General features: G+C 33.8%; 1 protein-coding gene across 3 annotated transcripts in view; it reads right to left on the bottom strand.

Moving 5' to 3' along the window:
* SLC12A2 (solute carrier family 12 member 2) overlaps window positions 1–21,027 on the bottom strand; it is a 106,764-nt gene that overhangs the window by 4,903 nt on the left and 80,834 nt on the right. Inside the window, exons 18-24 of one of the 3 annotated variants that reach the window (XM_065875286.1) lie at window positions 13,647–13,753; window positions 11,570–11,649; window positions 9,138–9,263; window positions 6,310–6,348; window positions 4,232–4,354; window positions 2,639–2,750; window positions 810–896 (exon numbers count right to left, since the gene is read on the bottom strand). In XM_065875286.1, the coding sequence (XP_065731358.1) occupies window positions 810–896; window positions 2,639–2,750; window positions 4,232–4,354; window positions 6,310–6,348; window positions 9,138–9,263; window positions 11,570–11,649; window positions 13,647–13,753 (674 nt within the window). Of the gene's footprint in view, window positions 1–809; window positions 897–2,638; window positions 2,751–4,231; window positions 4,355–6,309; window positions 6,358–9,137; window positions 9,264–11,569; window positions 11,650–13,646; window positions 13,754–21,027 lie in introns of all 3 variants that reach the window. The other 2 variants (XM_065875285.1, XM_065875287.1) reach the window with 2 other exon arrangements.

The following is a 21,027-nucleotide window of genomic DNA, read 5'->3' as shown; positions in this document are numbered from 1 at the left end:
AGGGCAGATATTAAACATTTAAGATCCAGAATTAAGCTGTAGGTCCAAAGATACTAAAAAGAACAAAAGATAGTGGAAGAACATGAACAGCATTCTAAACCTCTATGAATGTAAAAAACATATTTTTCAGAACCAGTCTCATACAAATCTCCTAGTATATATTCTTCTATAAGAGAAAAAAATGTCTCCCTGACTACAACCTTACAAGGTATACCTTACTGTTCTCTACTTAAAATGAATTCTTTATACCAGCTTCATCATGTATTCAACATATATCTGAAAGTAATTAAAATTATGTACAGTAATATAAATATGTATAATTATAACAACTTCCATATACCATTTCCAGGTAGAATAGTCCACGAGTCTACTTTTCTTTGACTCTTGAGAATTCTGAATGCAATTACTATAGGCAAATTCTTAGATTTATTTTTTTCCCTATTTCAGTAAAAAACCAAAATAGTGGAAAGTATTACACATGTGGAGTAAGGACTGAGTGGTCATAATGAACAATGGAAATTTAAAGAACCATGTGGAATTTCTGTGGCACTAATGATTTTCAAAAACTACTTGTAAATCAGTAATTGAATTCTTCTCTAAATATTAAAAACCCTTTAGACTTACTTCAGTATCTGCAATAGGCATGCCAACTATCTGCTAGATTAAAAATAAGTTGACTTCACATGTAACTAACGGCAGGCAAAGTCCCCAGGTAATTAGTTTAAATTAAATGATCTGTTAGCATGTCTGAGTAGGTCATCCATAAAAGAATCAGAAATTTATACAAAGTAATTAATCCAATAACTTACTTTTCTTTCTTTGGTTTAGTATTAATATCTCCTAAGACCATGATATCAGAGAAGTCTATCCGGAACTTGCTAAGCAAAGTAGCCATCCTAGAACAAAGCATTGAGACACATGAAGGATGTATATAGAAGTATTCGTATTCTATTTAGGGCTGAATCGATAGGTACTAAACAGAGTCCATCTGAATTAACTTACAAAGTAGACATCTAAATGAGTTACTGTTCATTCACAAAGTAGACATCTAAATTCTGAGTAGAAACTTGTGTTGTATTCTTTTACTTTCTCTGAATCTCTCCTTAGTATCCAATAATGAATGGACAGAGCAAGACATTAATAATGAAATCTGAATGGCAACTAGTTTTTTTAAAGTTAATTTTAGTCAAATTATATTGTAAGTATATGTATTTCAGTAAAAACTAGTAAACAGTTATTTTAAAATTATTTTTGGATTATTCTTCTATCCACAAATAATGCATATTTCAAGGTCCAACTCTGACTTTTCGGGCAAAACTGAAGCTATAACTGATGGCAGATTAAGTTCACAGCTTTTTTTTTTTTTTAAACTGGGACAAACATGAAAAGGAGCTCCAATAAACCTCTAGTTTTTCAGTAAATAAATACCTTTTTGGAGGCAGAGTTGGCAATTAAACTTTGGTGGTAACAACAAAAAAGTTCAAACACACATACAGGAAAAGCAATTAACAAAACAGGATTTTATTTTTAATAAAATGAGTTTTCTAAATTAAGATAACAGAAAACAAACAAGCTATAGGTTTAACTTTTAAATTACTAGTATTTCTTGCATAATTCATGATTTGAAATGTATAAACACTTAGCTCAACTCCAGTGTAAATCTACTAAGTGCCTAATATGTGTTAAACTCAAATCTAAGATAAGAAAATAATTCAAGCCTCAGAATGTAATGACTGGTATCAAGTATATCATGTTTCAGGAAGGGAATGTAACAACTAGAAAGAAACAGGGAAGGCGTTATGAGGAAGGTGACAATAAGTACTGGGGTTTTAAAGAATGGAGTTATTTTAACAGAGAAGGGAGGAGGCAAGTGAACAACTATTTGTAGTAGACAGATGAGAGCAGGCAAAGAAGTGAAAGTCTGAAATCATATGTTTGTTTAGAGCAGATGCAGCAATGTAAACTGAAGTACAAGGCGTATTTGGGGGAATAGGAGATATAGACAGAAAGGAAACGGGGACAGATTGTAAAGGGCCCTGTCGCCTAGACTCTCTGTGGTGTGTAACAGAGAAGAAGTTAAAAATATTTGGGGCAGAGGCATCACATGATCAAAGCTTTGCTTTCTAAACGTGAAATTGGGAGCAATATGCATGATATATTATGAAATGATCAGAGATGAGACACAGTGTACTTAGAGAAGCAATGAAACCAGAACTAGAATTGTGACAGGACAGACAGAAATAAGAAAATGGACAATGCCATCCTGTATTTCTGTTGTCTAGAAGTCTACAAAATATAACGCATATACAAATATCACTTTTGTGTATTTTTTACCCTGATTTTTCTTTTTAAAAAAGGCTGCTTAACACTTTGATGCTGCAAGTATTTAATAAAGCTTTTCTAAAATGTCAATATGTTAAAAAATATTACATATAAGTATAACCAAGAATCTAAACTTAAACGTTAAGACTAAAAGAGAATGAGGTTTTACTTGTTTAGCTAGACTTTTCAGCTTCACTACAGAACAGAGCAACATGACTGACATTTTCTGTGTTGTCTAATTGTTATCCCTATCAAATCTATATTGAAATGATGAAGTACTACTAGATAAATGCCCATCAATTTAAAACAGACTTACGCTCTCCGGTCATGGTCTATTCTGTTTATTTTTCCACCAATGAATACTCTGATCTTACAATCCTTCCACTTTTTCTTGGTAGTCAGAAGATAAGGTATCAATAAGGTCAAACCTGAATCATAAAAATATAACAAATCACTTATTAAAATACTAATTTCTCAATTAAGAACTTTTAATTCAAGTTAGTTGCTAAAAACACCTTTATTATAACTCAATATGAGACAAAATTGTTCTTTCAGTCCTTCCTTAATAATTCAGTCAAAAAGCCACTTGGCAGGCCTGAATAAGGAGAGAGGCCCAGTGGAGTCAGGGCCCATGCAAGGAAGTCAAAGAAATGAGATAGTGGCCTGGCAGGGTAGGGAGACTGGTTATATCAGGACTGAGGAAAAGAGAGTATTCACTGAAGCTAACGGGAGCCATGTTTCTCAATGGAATGAGAAACATAAAAAGGGAGAAGCTGGAGCGAACCCTGCAGTGTTGCAATGGAAGTGGTTTCAATCTATACCTGTATATACAAATAAGTGTGTGTGTGGGGGGGTGGGTGGGTGTGTTTCTACATCTGTCCACTAAGAGGGCCTGGGAGCAGTCACACCCTAGTAGAAACAGGCATTTCTAACGCCCTGACCTTTGTTTCTAAATACCATTCTCCACTAAAAGGAATCAAGCCTCTTTGGATAAAGGGTGATTCAAGTGTTGGTGTAGGTAAAGTACAAAACTGAGCCTGGAATGTCTTATTTTATCAGAAAATAAAGAATGATGTGGACATGACAAATGGACACAGAAGTTATCCTAAAGAGAATACTGCTGGCCAAATCTGGGACAACATCAAAACAAACTATGAGAATGAAAAAATCATAATCCACTGAATAAAACAGGAATCCATAAGTCCACATAGAAGTAAAGAGAAAGCTCCTCTTTATAGTTAAACACCAACTAATAAATGAAGAAATGACAGGATTGGAAAAATCACCATTTGGACACCAGAAACACACCACAACAATAGTAACAGCAAGAATAAATTCAGGCAGAAATATCAATGGATGCTAAAGATGGTGCCAAAAATAGCAGTAACGATGGTATATGTGCATGGTCTCAAAGTAACTCCCCATGCCCCAAATATCATAAAAGGGGTAACGATAAGTTTTCGGTATATAAACCTTGGGAAAACCACCTTACTCAATGGTCAAAGCTACCTTCACCAGTGATGAGACAAATCAACACTATGCCACCTGATAAGACGCAGACAGAAGGGCACAGCATCACTTCTGTGATACTTCTACCCACAGAAACTAATTATGATGAATCATTAAACAGCACTCCAAATCAAGTGACATTCTACAAAATGGTCTGTAATATCTAAAAATAATGTTAAAGTCATGAAACTCAAGGAAGGACTGAGCAACTTTCAATTTGAAGGATACTGAAGGGACAGGACAACAAAGTGTGATGCCTGATTCTGGAACTAATCCTGTTGCTTTGGGGGACCTGGCTTAACGGGAATGGGGTCAATGAAGAGTATATACCATTTCCTAGTACTACCCCCAAAACTTCAGAAAATTTAAACTTCTTAAAAACATATGTTAGCAACCTTACCTCCATCATCAAAAAGCCACCAGACATCAATAGTGTTCTTTCCCTGTTTTTTCTGAAACTGTGTACTGGCTTCAAGAAGCTTTTGGTCAGCTACATTTAAAGGCACAGCAGGGCCTTTGGGTTCTGAAGGATCAAGCAGAAAAATAAGATATTAGGGAGGAGGTAAATATTAAAGTATATTTTGCTAAGTTCCCATAGTTCCCTAACTTTTGTATATTCAAATGTTTATAATGTAGTTGTATATATGACATCAATCATAAGGTTATACTTGTTTACAATTTAAATATACTTTTTAAATGGTTACAGATAAATAATATCTCTATAATACCTAAACCCATCCAAATTATCTTACCTAATTTCTAATATTTTGAAGCATTCTGAATGAAAGAGAATCATAAAAACTACTAAAGAAAATTATGATCGCTAGATTTTGATTTTTGAAAAGCTGTTTCAGGCTAACTGGGCAAATTAAGCTTATGCCCATTCCATGAACATAATTTCTTTTGTAATCTGGTTTCTCAATAATTTAAAGCTCAATTTGTAATGAGATGGATAGACCTAGAGTCTGTCATACAGAGTGAAGTAAGTCAGAAAGAAAAAGACAAATACCGTATGCTAACACATATATATGGAATTTAAGGGAAAAAAATGTCATGAAGAGCCTAGGGGTAAGACAGGAATAAAGACACAGACCTACTGGAGAACGGACTTGAGGATATGGGGAGGGGGAAGGGTGAGTTTTGACAGGGCGAGAGAGAGTCATGGACATATACACACTAACAAACGTAGTAAGGTAGATAGCTAGGGGGAAGCAGCCGCAAGGCACAGGGATATTAGCTCGGGGCTTTGTGACGGCCTGGAGGGGTGGGATGGGGAGAGTGGGAGGGAGGGAGACGCAAGAGGGAAGACATATGGGAACATATGTATATGTATAGCTGATTCACTTTGTTATAGGGCAGAAACTGGCGCACCATTGTAAAGCAATTATACCCCAATAAAGATGTTTAAAAAAAATAAAAAAATAAAAATAATTTAAAGCTCAAAAAAAAATTTAAATGTAATGTTATCTGTAATATAAAAGACAGAAATGGGAGACATATCAATACAATCATGCAGTTATCACAATGAAACCTCTCAGTCTAAGGAAAAACTCCCTCATCTATACCTAACTTTTGTCCCCTCAATATGTGAGGCCCAATTCTAAAGCCATATAACCACCACATCTTTCTTTGAATCACAGAAAGACTGTGGGAACTCCTAGGAGGGGCACCCATCTACTGTAGGTCTAAAGAACAGTTTATCAAGGGAGTTCCCATTATGTATCCCCAGGAATTAAAAAGGAAGAAAAAAAAATCAGCACTGATTCTGTGAGCAAGCAAATGACTATAATGAAATCCCTACACCAAATTTTAAAAGCATAAATCCACAGAAGGAAGTCTGATCACTTTTGTAGAATGTCTATCATTCACTTTTCATGCTGCCATGATGTACGCAAAACATGACGAATGATTTTGCATGATGAAATAATATGGCTACCAAACCACACTGCTCCATAACTCTCACCTCTATCTCCTTCTCATAAAATTCATGTACGTTGACATGACTGTATCTCCCAAACGCAGCAGGACTGTGAGAAATATTGTAATTTTTGAAATGAGAAATATATTAGTATCAAAATTAAGGACTTGGCTGGGTACAACTGATGGTAAAGAATGCAAGTGACACTGTAAATAAACCTATTTCAGTGTCTCTACTTATCATCTAAACCATGCAGTTTAAATTTAAAAATTAAAATACTGACTTTCAGGATTTGAATACTTCTGAAATACTACCATGATTTAAAAGAATTTGTCTTTGATTTAAAAGAATTTGTCTTTGATATATCACCTTTTCCTGGGATAATTTAATGCTTTAGTTGGCCTAATGATAATTTTTCTAATCTGCATTTAATAAAAAACTGTAACATCACCTCACCATGGAAATAAAAACCAAGGTAAAGAAAGAAAATAATAAGATTGGAGTTAAAGAATTAACAGTATGAGAAAAAGGATTAAAATAAAATGATGAAAAATGCCTGCCTTTTTTCAACAGTGGTTGAGTTGGAGTCTTGCCATCCTCTTCCTCATCTAGATTATGTTTAAAAAACACAAAATATAAGTTAATTGCCTTCTTATTAATAAAATAATGAAAATGTAACTAGAACACATTTATAAATAAAACATAGTATGAAGAAACAGTGTGAAAAATAATTAAGACTGAAGAAATTTTCTACACTGAGTGTTCAGGATTTGAAAAAGCAAACATATTTTAGACGCCTCCAACAGGGCTACTGAGTAACACCCACCCCTAAATTTCATTCCTGTAAAACTGACAAAAACTTTAGAATTTTTAAACTTTTAAACTTTCATACTTGAAATCAGTTGCTCTGGCTTATAAAGTAGAAATATGATATTATAAAACTGGTGTTGCAAGTAATACATAAATTTCAAACATGCCACTGCATCACTGTGCAAATGACTGACAAGGAATTTTAGAAGCACTTAATAGATATATTTGGTATTTGTAAAAATTAATCACCACTTGAAATATTTAGGAATTTGATCAGAGACAAGAGTCTTTTGGTTTATATAAAATGCCAGGTTATACAGGAGTGATTTTTCAAATACATAAATTTATATATATACATATATGTATATGTATATATATACACATATATACACGTGTGTGTACATGCATGTATATAGCATATGTCGGTCCATTTACATGTCTATAAATATTTCCTAGGTTAATAGTTTTCCTAACCTGAAAATTTTTCGTATTCTAAGCTGTACTATTTGTTTAAGGCACATAAAACTCCCAACTTGGACAGGAAAGAGTACACTGCAGTGGGCTCTTGAGTCAGACTCCCAGCATTCCAAGTTTACCTCTAACCCTTCTTCTAGCTGTGTGACCTTAAGCTAGTTACTTTACTTAACTCCTCACTTTCCTCATTTGTTAAAAGGGTGAACAATACCTACCTCTTAAGGTTGTCATATTGCAAGCATTAATGCACTCAGCTCAGTGCCTAGCACAAAACATATATTCAAAGGGTACTCTTTCTGTCCCTCTGCATACTGCTTGCCTCAATAAGACAGACGTACCAAATATAATAACTATACCAGAATGTTTAAAATTCAGAAGACGTTTAAAATTATATAAACTTTCCTATGTTTTCTGTACTAATTTTGAAAATAATTGGCTAAATAGAAAATAAACACAAAATAAATGCTATTTTTGAATGCTAATTTTTATGCCTGTTATGGAACAAGAAACATTTCAATTATTACATTTAATTAATTGTATTAAATATTACTGTTCATATAAAGTAGATATTTGATATTATCTATTTTTAATGATAATAAAAAACATAACTATGGACATTCTGTATTCATTTCAAAGAGCTCAGAAATGTCAAGGAAATCTTGACACTGAAAAATGATTTAAACTAAGTTAAAGGCATTTACATTTTTATAATAAAAAGATGAGTAGAAATGTACTGACCCAGTTCCCTACTCTATAAAAATAGACTTCATAAGATTGTGACATACATTAATGAGCTAATGAATGGATAACATCTACTACAATGTGAGAGGAACAGTAGATGCCTGATAAATATATTACTTCTCCTCCTATCATAGTTTTACCTGTTAATTCCTAACAGATTCCGTAAAGAAAGGATCTGTTTTAGGCAAGAGAAAAGGACAACAACAACAAACAAGAGGAAATGAAAGAATGTATACCACAAACTAAAAATAAATGCAGGAACATAAGAAGAGTTATCAGAACCAGTTTATAGAATTTTGAGGTGAAATAGAAAAAAAAGATTATAATCAAGCCAGCAAAGAATTGATATGGAAAATGGGTCTCAACTAAACTCTCAACTACCACTACTCTAAGCAAACAAGGTAAATAAGGAGGAAAGAAAAAGCAACATTAATGCTTCTAAATAATCTAGAAGAGATTTCAGAGATAGGAGTTGTCCAAGGTTATCAATTTCAGAAAAAGAATGGTAATTATTTTACAGGAAGCAAAAGTATGATACGGTTTGATGATTTACAGTGCAGATTTTTCTTGTTGCATGTCAGCTGGGAGTAGGACAGATGGAGATACTAGGCTGAAACAGAGGTAGGAGAGTGAGGGTGGGAGAGTAAGATTTGGAAGTCATTCCTCTTTCCTTCTCATAAGCATGACATAGAGATTTGTGGATGAAATTATCCCAAAGTCTCAGGAGATTTGGAAATCTTTTTGTGGCTTAAACCACATTAGCCACCAGGAGTATTTATTTCTGTAATTATGGCCCAACAGTTCAGCAGACAAACGTAAATTGCTCATTTCTTGGGAGGGGACTACATTGAGCAATAAAATTACACTTGATATTTTACTACATTGTTTTAACTGAATAATACCAGGTACAGTAGATGTAAAAATATTCTGAGTATCTCAGCACATAAACAAAACCCCTGGTATTGAATTATCTTGATTTACATAAAAAATTATGTAAACTAATTTTATAAACATCATTCCTTTCAGTGTTATCATATGCTATATACACATTACTCTAAAACTACCATGTTTCTTTCCAAGTTCAGATTAATCTATGCTTCAAATTAAAATTAAGTATAAATAAAAACATACAAGAGCATGTTTAATTAACTGGCATGGTTTCTGTTCTATGATCTACTTAATACCTTAAAAATAATCATTTGTAGCCATTCTGGAAAGGCATAAATTTTACCTGAGCAACTAGAAATGAACAATACACGTTTGAGAACTGGTTACTTTGTAAGACATACCATATAATAAAAACTATTTCTTCCAAAATTAAAACATTACCATTAATAAAATTTCTTGTTTGAATAAAAATTACCTTTATGTGTAATGGATTTTTCACTAGATGGTTTAGAAGTATCTAAATCTGATTTTTTACTATACTCCACACTTAGTACCACATCCTTGACACCAGGAGACTTCTCTTGTGATGATAGTAATTCTTCTGTAGACATAAAGTATTCAAAATGTTATCTGAATCTTTTAACAAAAGAGGGCATCATGGTATAATAGCAATTAAATGACAATTTTAAGCAAAGTTTATAATGATAATGGTAAGTAAGTTTATAATGAATAATTTCTTATTATAAACAAATGTGACAATCAATTTTGAAATGACTATTCAACTAAATATCTTTAGCCACAACTAACTGTCAGACATTTGAATTAGGTGATGGGGAATCAGTAATGAGTGAGATGTACAGAACATAAGAATCTGGTAGACAAAAGAATGATGTATAAAATGTGAACCAACTCTACTCTAAAAGTCATTTACACATGTAAAAAATGTAGGATGTGACAAATGTTCATATACATATAAGATGACAGACAACAGTGAAAAATTATACCCATGACTATAAAGCCAAAACTAGGGGATAGAATTCTTTCCTAAGCTCATGGTGAAAGTGCCGTCTCTATTTTTAAAGCACTTTCTTCATTTTTTGTTTTTTGGGAAGGAGTTAGTAAACGTTTAGCTTCCACAATAAAAAGGATTTATCATAAAGACAAACATAATATGAAATTGATCTTCTATCCATAATCCTCATCACTGATATGTGTATATTAAGAGAAATAACAATAGAAAGTATGTAAGCCTCAGTGCCAGCACTATGCTAAGAGCTTCACAGACAGTATCTTCACAATAGCCTTATGAATAAAGATGAGGAAACTGAGGCTTGGAAGTCAACAAATTTGCCCCAGCTACAAAACTACTAAGAGAAAAAGCTGGAATTTTCAAAGCATATCTGACTCTACAGCCTATGCTCTTAAGCCCTGTGCTAAAGCAAATTCCTGTCTCCAAATCTTAATGATGAATAAGGAGGCTTTCAAAACAATTCTTATGATTATAAACACGTGAAAATATTTTCTTGAACTTCCAATCACATTTAAATCTCAGCAAATTACAGAGTATATCATTTATTAGCCAAACTCTGATGTTTTTGAGAGTGAAAGGGAACACTACTAATAATTATGCAGAGTTATTAACAGGTATCCTAAACCAAAATTACTGTTAGAGCATAACAAGCATAATAAATAGTATTTTGCAAGGCCTACTCCAGAGTAAGAAAATGCATTTTCAGCAGGCCATACTTTTGTGTTACATGGATAAAGACCTCAAAGCATTCCTTTCAGAAATGCACAATACCCTTAAAGTGGTGGGGGGAGTGGGAGGATTAGAACAGCTTAAATACATGAACAGATGAGGAAAGTTCATTATAGGCCTCTCAGCTATTTAGCCTTAGCTAATTTTGATGACCTGGTTAATTAATTGATAAGGATAAAATATTAGGTACACAAATTTTCTTAAACTTACAGTATTTTTTAAGCTACAAGGAAATCGTTAGAGGGTATGGAATTTTCCATAGTTTTTATAAAGTTGCCAAAAGTGCTAAGTATACTTTAACAGGTTTTAAGCTTAATGAAAAAAAAGTTTTAAAAGCTTAAAAAATTATATAGTTTGAGAGGAGATCAGTGGGTGTCAGGGGTTAGAGAACAGGGAAAGGGTATGAATGGAAGCTATAATGCAGTAGCACAAGGGAGATCTTTGTGGTGATGGAACAGCTCTGTATCTTACATGAAACAACATATGTGACAAGTGAAACAGAACCACACACATGTGCTTGTGTGCACATTTGTACACACAAGTGTATGTAAAACTGGTGAAATCTGAATATGGTATGTAAATTGTCCCAATGTCAATTTCCTGGTTTTGATACAGAACTATAGATACGATGTTACCAGTGGGGGAAACTGGAGGAAGGGTACACAAATTTTTGTGAATCTATAATTACTTCAAAATGAGAAAGTTACAAAATATAGTCTTTTCTGAAGAAACAGTAAATGATATAACAAAGTTTAGTTTTTCATTATTAATACACCTCTATGTACAAAGTATATCTTCCATAAACATGAAAATGTCTAAAATGTTTTCCTCTGATTATTTTATCATGTAGTTTTGTAACTTTGGCCAAACTACAATCATAACTAATGTTTGTTTCTCTTAAACTTATGATTTGAATTGAATTTTATTCTATTAGTAATTACTAGCCACCATTCAGGTTGGTACAAAGAGAAAATCCAAACTTTGGTAGAGCCAATCAGCTCTGATCTTAAAATGCCATACAATAAGTATATGACACATATTAGATGGTAAATATTAAAATTATTAAAGAATTTGTAGAATTACATATAATTTTCTAACAAAGTAATTTATATTTTTAAGATAAAAAATGTATTTCAAACAAGATTTACCTTGTCCTTGAAGATGAGATATATCCAGACCCTCTTTTAGGCGGATAACTACTACTCCATATTGTATATCAAAGGCGTCACTGTAACAAGAAAAAAACAAAAAACAATTTTTTTTAATCACAAAAATTTCTGTCTCTCTCCTCTATAAAATGAAGGCAATAGTAGATGATCTCTAAATTTACTTTCAGCTTTAAGTATCTGATTCTTATAATATGCTTTAAAAATTACAGTGACATCCATACTTTCTACAGATTCACTGGAGAAAAAATTAATAGACATGTAAACCTTCCTCTGCTGTACTGTGAAAGATCTAATTAACTATTAGAGAAGAAATAACTACAAGTATTTTAAAAAATAGTTGATTCGAATCAAAATCAATTTCCTTAAAGAAAATCCAGTGAATATAGCTCTTAGTCTACTTCAGACTAAAATAGCTAAATGTTTTTGCTATAAGGTATAGAAATTTCTATAATCTATATAATTTCTTTAAGCTATAGAAGTTGATTTGCAGTTTCAGACCCTCCATACTGTTAATACATACATAGTAAATAAAGTATACCTCAACTGTTCAAGGTATTTAAAATCACAACCAGAACATAAGTGTCACAAGATAAAAGAGTAAGCAGTATCACTGCTTTAAAATAGCCATCAACGTCTATGGTTCCAGAAACCAGAGAGCAATATTTTACCTATCTTTAAACTGCTGCTTGACATATAATACTTGGATTAATACTTGACTCTCAGAGCAAACATTCACTTCAGTTCCTAAAAGATCAGTGTCAGAAAAGACTCCTTTCTTTCAGCGCTCCCATTATGACAAACTACAACTAATAATGAATGAATTATTTGCAAAAATGTCACTTTTTCTATTTTCTAGGATAATTACTCCATCTCACTGGTCTTACATCTTCAAAGAAAAAAAGCATACTCTTTGGCTCAAAGCCCACATGATGTAGTCTCTTTCACAGTCTCCTTCTTTCCCTAATCCATGCATACAAAGTACAGACTACAGAATTAGAAAGGGAGAGTGAAGTGCTGTTTATGAAAAAGTTAACAAACCCAAAGCCAAAGACCAGTCACAACCTCTGACAAACCAGCAGAGCTTGAATTTTACTAAAAACCATTTAACAATTACTTGGGAAATCTTAAGTATCGTATATTTTACTAATGAATATAAAGAGATTTATGAAAGTAAAGTATGAGATCTGGTTACTTCCACAAAGATGTTTCAAGGTAGCTATGAAAACCAAAGCATTATATGTGATACAGGCAAATAATTATATGGTTCTACCAATAGATACAACAGGAGCTCCAGGAAGGGAAATAACTCCAGTGAGTTAAGGATAAACAGATAAAAATTCACAGAGAAGTAGGATTTGAATCTGGTACTAGAGTTATTTTGCCTAATATAAATTTTTTTTTAATGACAATTTTTATAAAGAAATACTTTATAAGGAGTGAACAGTTCTATTTCATCAGCATCTATGACAAGAAAAAGACTACTCTTCAAGTATAATGTACTAAGAGAGAATCCTTATCCTCTATAAAACAGTGTGAATGAGATAAAGAGATTTGCTAAATAAATACTAGGAATACTAGAAAAAGTACTTTTCAAGATTAAAAACAAAATATGACAAAAATAGAAATTTTATTCTTTTTATTAAATAACTCAGTCCCAAAACACCTTTGTAATAGATTAAACAGATACGTATCCAAAAATAACATGGATAGATTCAAATCAGAAAGACAAAGTAACAAAAGGATAAGAACTCATTAGACAACCTGTAAGAAGGAAATTAAAGTGAAGTAAATCAAAACTACGCTATCTTATAAACATCATTGGAAATACCACTGAAAAGTGAATAGTAAACACAGAACTTGATACTTAAGGGGGTGGAAAAGCAAACATATAAGTGCATTTTAAAAAAAGAAATGTAAATAACTTCCAAATGATTATTTTCATTCTATGCTTCTACTAGAAGAGACTATATGAGAAATAGACTTCAAAAAGCAGTGCAAGCTTTCAAAATTAATATTTTCTGAATCAACTAAGTTACTGAATTAAAAGGATACTTACTGAAATAAGTTTATATACATATCCATATCCCTCATATCTGCTTGCAACCAGTCTTTCTTAAATCCAAGGACAAGTGTGTTTGGTTTCATACGCCCAAGACCAGCAGCCTAAAACACAGAAAAAATACAACTTTAAAGATATGCCACTCACAAAATGCTTTTTAAATGACAATATCCTCCTAATGGACAGCCTCTAAACATTTTTATTTTTAACGTGTTTTTATAAATTTATTTATTTATTTTATTTATTTATCTTTGGCTGTGTTGAGTCTTCGCTGCTACGCGTGGGCTTTCTCTAGTTGCAGTGAGCGGGGGCTACTCTTCATTGGGGTGCGGGGGCTTCTCACTGCTGTGGCTTCTCTTGTTGCGGAGCACGGGCTCTAGGCGCGTGGGTTTTCGTAGTTGTGGCTCGTGGGCTCTAGAGCGTAGGCTTAGTAGTTGTGGCACATGGGTTTAGTTGCTCCACGGCATGTGGGATATCCCCAGACCAGGGATCAAACCAGTGTCCCCTGCATTAGCAGGTGGATTCTTAACCACTGTGCCACCAGCGAAGTCCCTAAACATTATAAAATTGTGTACCCTTATCAGCAAAAATAGTTGAGCATCCAATGCATGCATATTTATAAATTATATATACATTAATTATATTACTTATGATTAAACATACACAAAAATAGAAGATAAACACATGAAAAGTTCTAAATGTATATTTTGTACTTTTATGATTTATCAGAATTTTCATTTTTAGGAAGGGAAAGATGATGGAATATACTTAGCCTTTCATAAAAATCATAACAATACAGTGGTATTCCCAGTTACATATTTTGCCATTAAAACCTAGAAGCAGAAGTCCAAATTGAATACATGCGTTGTTGGCTACAGTTCAGAATTCCATCAGTTTTTCTTGCAACTTCATGTAGAGTTGCAATTCAATATGCTTATACAAATATGCCCTCAGATCCAATTAATTTCTTCTTTTATAATTTTTAAAAAATTAATTAATTTTTGGCTGCATTTTATCTTTGTTGCTTGCACGGGCTTTAGTTACAGCGAGTGGGGGCTACTCTTCATTGTGGTACGCAGGCTTCTCACTGCAGTGGCTTCTCTTCTGTTGCGGAGTGTGGGCTCTAGGCGCGCGGGCTTCAGTAGTTGTGGCACGCGGGCTAAGTAGTTGTGGCTTGCGGGCTCTAGAGTGCAGGCTCAGTAGTTGTGGCACATGGGCTTAGTTGCTCTGCAGCATGTGTGATCTTCCCGGACCAGGGCTTGAACCTACGTCCCCTGCACTGGCAGGTGGATTCTTAACCAGTGCGCCACCAGGGAAGTCCTCTTTCATAGTATTTTAAAACACACTAAAAATTCTATTCCCAAGGTTGGCTACTCACATAAGATTTTTTTTTTTATGGTAAAAGATAAATAAAACAGTTTGCCATTTTAGCCATTTTAACATGTACAATTCAATGGCATTAATTACATTCACAATGTTGTACAACCAACCCCACTGTTTCCAAAAGTTTCTCATCACCCTAAACAGAATCTGTAAACACTAAGTAATAACTACCCGTTCTTTCCTCCCTCCAGGCCCTGGTAACACCTAATCTACTTTTGTCTCTACAAGTTTGCTTATCCTAGATATTTCCTATAAATGGAATCACACAATATTTGTCCCTTGTGTCTGGCTTATTTCATTTAGCATAATGTCTTCCAGGTTCATCCATGTTACAGCATCTATTAGAACTTCTTTCCTTTTTATGGCTGAATAATATTCCATTCTATGTGTATACCACATTTTGTCTATCCATTCATCTGTTGATACATGCTTAGGTTGTTTCTATCTTTTGGCTACTGTGAATAATGCTGCAACAAACACTGGCCTACAAATATCTGTGTGACTCCCAGCTTTTAATTTCTTTGGGTATATGCCTAGGAGTAGACTTGCTGGATATACAGTAATTCCTTGTTTAGACTTTTGAGGAACTACTAAGCTGTCTACCACAGCAGTTGCATCATTTCACACTCCCACCAGCAACGCAAAGATTCCAATTTCTCCACATCCTCAGCAACATTTGTTAGTTCCTGTTTGTTTAATTACACACATGCTAGTAGTGTAAAATGGTATCTCACTGTAGCTTTGATTTGCATTGCTCTAGTGACTAATGATACTGAGCATTTTTTCATGTGCTTATTAGTTATCTTTATTTCTTTGGAGAAATGTTTATTCAAGTTATTAGCAAATTTTTTAATTGGGTTGTCTGTCTTTTTGTTGCTGCTTTAGGACTTCTATGTATATTTTGGATATTAAACCTTATCAGATATATGATGTAAAAAGATTTTCTTCCATTCTGTAGATTGTCTTTTCATTTTCTTGATAATGTCTTTAGATGTCCTTTAATTGTGAAGTCGAATTTGTTTACTTATTTGTTTTGTTGCTTGTGCTTTTGGTGCCGTATCTAAGAATCCATTGCCAAATTCAAGGTCATGAAGATCTACCTCTATGTTTTCTTTAAAGAGCTTTATGGTTTTAGCCCTTATATTTAGATCTTAGATCTATTTTGAATTAATATTTTATGTGCCATGAGGTCACACTTAAGTTTTTATAGGTGATATACTTAATCATTTTTTGTTAAAGATTAAATTAATTCAAGTACTTACCAAGTGCTGACCATGTGCCAGACACTGTTGTAAAGACTCTGCATAATTAGGGAACAAAAGAAATAAGCCTAACCATGTAAAGTTTACATTCATTTTCAAAATGTTCTATCCATGCACAAGTTTCTTTCAAAAAATAAATTTTTTTTCTACTCTACTATAAACAATGCTTTGCCCTCAGGAGACAGATAAAGAATATTTATTTTTATTTAAAAAACTGTTACATAGCAAGGTAGCCACTAACCACACAACATAATTTTGATATTTTGGGGGGTTTTTTGGTAAAAGAAAACCAAGAAATATCTTCAAGTTTTATTGTTTTTTAATGAAGTAAGCTACATGATGACCAGCAACTTCTTGATGGTACAAAATACTGTGAGAGTTACTCCGTTTCCCATCACAAACTTTGGTTACAACCTTATTATAATTAAAAGGTTTTATTTTTATAAAATTGACAGTAACATTCAGAGGTACTCTGTGCACTTCTGTTTTCAACTTCATTATTGTAATAACTTTCCCTTGAATGACTGAGTAAAGAAATTTCACGAGTCATCCTAAATCCTTTGTAAATTCTAATCGAAGTACCTATTCAGTTAGAAGTAATGTTTTCAGTTTCCATAAAACATGTGTTTTAAAGAAATAACATTACTGAAAATATGTCTTCTCTGGAACATATTCCTTTTGGCTCATAGAAAATCAGTTCTTCAGGGACTTCCATAATTGAAACTGATATAGCAAAATGCAGTCATCTGAAGCTTATTACAAATAGCTTCGGTTTCAATCAAAACATTCTTACTGTGTTGTTTTTTTGAATCGTTAGCAATGTTTTCTGTGAATCTTCCACCAGAACTTGCTGACAAGAAAGGCGTTTAGTTTGCTATAATATTTTTCTGTGTATCATCATAACCATTTTTACTGTAGCAGAAAGAACAACTCTTTCCCCAATAGTATGTGGCTTTTTATTTCTGTCATGACTATTAAGTAAAAACATTTCCAAACATCATGGTTATCTAATTTAGTTAAGTACTGCCATGAGATTCATATTTAAGAATTACTAACAAGAAATGAAGGAAACAACAGCAAAGATCAATAAAACTAAAAGCTGGTTGTTTGAGAAGATAAATAAAATTGATAAACCATTAGCCAGACTCATCAAGAAAAACAGGGAGAAGACTCAAATCAATAGAACTAGAAATGAAAAAGGAAAATAACAACTGACACTGCAGAAATACAAAGGATCATGAGAGATTACTACAAGCAACTATATGCCAATAAAATGGACAACCTGGAAGAAATGGAAAAATTCTTAGAAAAGAAGAACATTCCGAGACTGAACCAGGAAGAAATAGAAAATATGAACAGACCAATCACAAGCACTGAAATTGAGACTGTGATTAAAAATCTTCCAACAGGGCTTCCCTGGTGGCGCAGTGGTTGAGAGTCCGCCTGGCGATGCAGGGGACACAGATTCATGCCCCGGTCTGGGAAGATCCCACATGCCGCGGAGCAGCTGGGCCTCTAAGCCATGTCTGCTGGGCATGTGCGTCCGGAGCCTGTGCTCCGCAATGGGAGAGGCCACAACAGTGAGAGGCCCGCGTACCGAAAAAAAAAAAAGAAAATCTTCCAACAAACAAAAGCCCAGGACCAGATAGCTACACAGGCGAATTCTATCAAATATTTAGAGAAAGCTAAAACCTCTCCTTCTCAAACTCTTGCAAAATATAGCAGAGGGAGAAACACTCCCAAACTCATTCTACGAGGCCACCATCACCCTGATAACAAAACCAGACAAAGATGTCAGAAAGGAAACTACAGGCCAATATCATGGATGAACACAGATGTAGAAATCCTCAACAAAATACTAGCAAAAAGAATCTGACAGCACAATAAAAGGATCATACACAATGATCAAGTGGGATTTATCCCAGGAATGCAAGGAATCTTCAATATATGCAAATCTATGTGATACACCATATTAACAAATTGAAGGATAAAAACCCTATAATCATCTCAATAGATGCAGAAAAAGCTTTCAACAAAATTCAACACCCATTTATGATAAAAACCCTCCAGAAAGTAAGCACAGAGGGAACTTACCTCAACATAATAAAGGCCATATATGACAAACCCTCAGCTAACACTGTTCTCAATGGTGAAAAACTGAAACCATTTCCTCTAAGATCAGGAACAAGACAAGGTTGTCCACTCTTACCACTATTATTCAACACAGCTTTGGAAGTTATAGCCACAGCAATCAGAGAAGAAAAAGAAATAAAAGGAATCCAAATCGAAAAAGAAGTAGTAAAGCTGTCAATGTTTGCAAAGGACATGATACTATACATAGAGAATCCTAAAGATGCTACCAGAAACTACTAGAGCTAATCAATGAATTTGGTAAAGTAGCAGAATACAAAATTAATGCACAGAAATCTCTTGAATTCCTATACACTAATGATGAAAAATCTGAAAGAGAAATTAAGGAAACACTCCCATTTACCACTGCAACAAAAAGAATAAAATACCTAGGAATAAACTTACCTAAGAAGACAAAAGACCTGTATGCAGAAAACTATAACACACTGATGAAAGAAATTAAAGACAAGACAAACAGATGGAGAGATATACCATGTTTTTGGATTGGAAGAATCAACATTGTGAAAATGACTCTACTACCCAAAGCAATCTACAGATTCAATGCAATCCCTATCAAGCTACCACTGGCATTTTTCACAGACTAGAACAAAAAATTGCACAATTTGTATGGAAACAGAAAAGACCCCGAATAGCCAAAGCAATCTTGAGAAAGAAAAATGGAGCTGGAGGAATCAGGCTCCCTGACTTCAGAATATACTACAAAGCTACAGTAATCAAGACAGTATGGTACTGGCACAAAAACAGAAATATAGATCAATGGAACAGGATAGAAAGCCCAGAGATAAACCCACGCACATACGGTCACCTTATTTTTGATAAAGGAGGCAAGAATATACAATGGAGAAAAGACAGCCTCTTCAGTAAGTGCTGTTGGGGAAACTGGACAGCCTCATGTAAAAGAATGAAATTAGAACACTCTCTAACACCATACACAAAAATAAACTCAAAATGGATTAAAGACCTAAATGTAAGGCCAGACACTATCAAACTGTTAGGGAAATACATAGGCAGAACACTCTATGACATAAATCACAACAGGATCCTTTTTGACCAACCTCCTAGAGAAATGGAAATAAAAACAAAAATAAACAAATGGGATCTAATGAAACTTAAAAGCTTTTGCACAGCAAAGGAAACCATAAACAAGAAAGACAACCCTCAGAATGGGAGAAAATATTTGCAAATGAAGCAACTGACAAAGGATTAATCTCCAAAATTTACAAGCAGCTCATGCAGCTCCATATCAAAAAAACAAACAACCCAATCCAAAAATGGGGAGAAGACCTAAATAGACATTTGTCCTAAGAAGATATACAGATCGCCAACAAACACATGAAAGGATGCTCAACATCACTAACCATTAGAGAAATGCAAATCAAAACTACAATGAGATATCATCTCACACCGGTCAGAATGGCCATCATCAAAAAATCTAGAAACAATAAATGCTGGAGAGGGTGTGGAGAAAAGGGAACCCTCCTGCACTGTTAGTGGGAATGTAAATTGATACAGCCACTATGGAGAACAGTATGGAGGTTCCTTAAAAAACTAAAAATAGAACTACCATACGTCCCAGCAATCCCACTACTAGGCATATACCCTGAGAAAACCATAATTCAGAAAGAGTCAAGTACCACAATATTCATTGCACCTCTATTTACAATAGCCAGGATGTGGAAGCTACCTAAGTGTACATCGACAGATGAATGGATAAAGATGTGGCACATATATACAATGGAATATTACTCAGCCATAAAAAGGAACAAAATTGAGTTATTTGTAGTGAGGTGGATGGACCTAGAGACTGTCATATAGTGAAGTATGTCAGAAAGAAAAAAACAAATACCATATGCTAACACATATTTATGGAATCAAAAAAAAAATGATTCTAAAGAACCTAGGGGCAGGACAGAAATAAAGACACAGATGTAGAGAATGGACCTGATGACACAGGGAGGGGGAAGGGTAAGCTGGGGTAAAGTGAGAGAGTGGCATGGACATATATACACTACCAGACGTAAAATAGATAGCTAGTGGGAAGCAGCCGCATAGCACAGGGAGATCAGCTTGGTGCTTTGTGATCACCTAGAGGGGTGGGATAGGGAGGGTGGGAGGGAGACGCAAGAGGGAGGAGATATGGGGATATATGTATATGTATAGCTGATTCACTTTGTTATAAAGCAGAAACTAACACACCATTTTAGAGCAATTATACTCCAATAAAGATGTTAAAAAAATTGCTTTAGCATATTATGCTAAATCCATTAAAAATAGTCATTAAATGTTACATTAATTAAAGAATGTTGTTGACAATGGAAATGTATAATAAAATATTGGCTGAAAAAAGCATCACTGAACAAAAATGCAGAGTTCTGGCTTCATATTCTAGGTGGTTAGTTTTTAAAGGTTGAGCTAATAGTGATGGCTTTAAATTATCCTTAGTTAATTTAATATCATGGCATTAAATATATGTGTGTATATATATTTGGAAAGGGGCTACAGGACTTGGGTATAATTTATATATTAAATATTCTTATTGGCAATGTTATTTCGGTCTACATTTTTTTTAGAAAATTTAAAAA

Source organism: Phocoena phocoena, chromosome 3 (genome assembly GCF_963924675.1).
Source record: "Phocoena phocoena chromosome 3, mPhoPho1.1, whole genome shotgun sequence".
Taxonomy (NCBI): Eukaryota; Metazoa; Chordata; class Mammalia; order Artiodactyla; family Phocoenidae; genus Phocoena; species Phocoena phocoena.
Note: the sequence above shows the minus strand (reverse complement) of the source record. Positions and strands in the feature narration are given on the sequence as shown.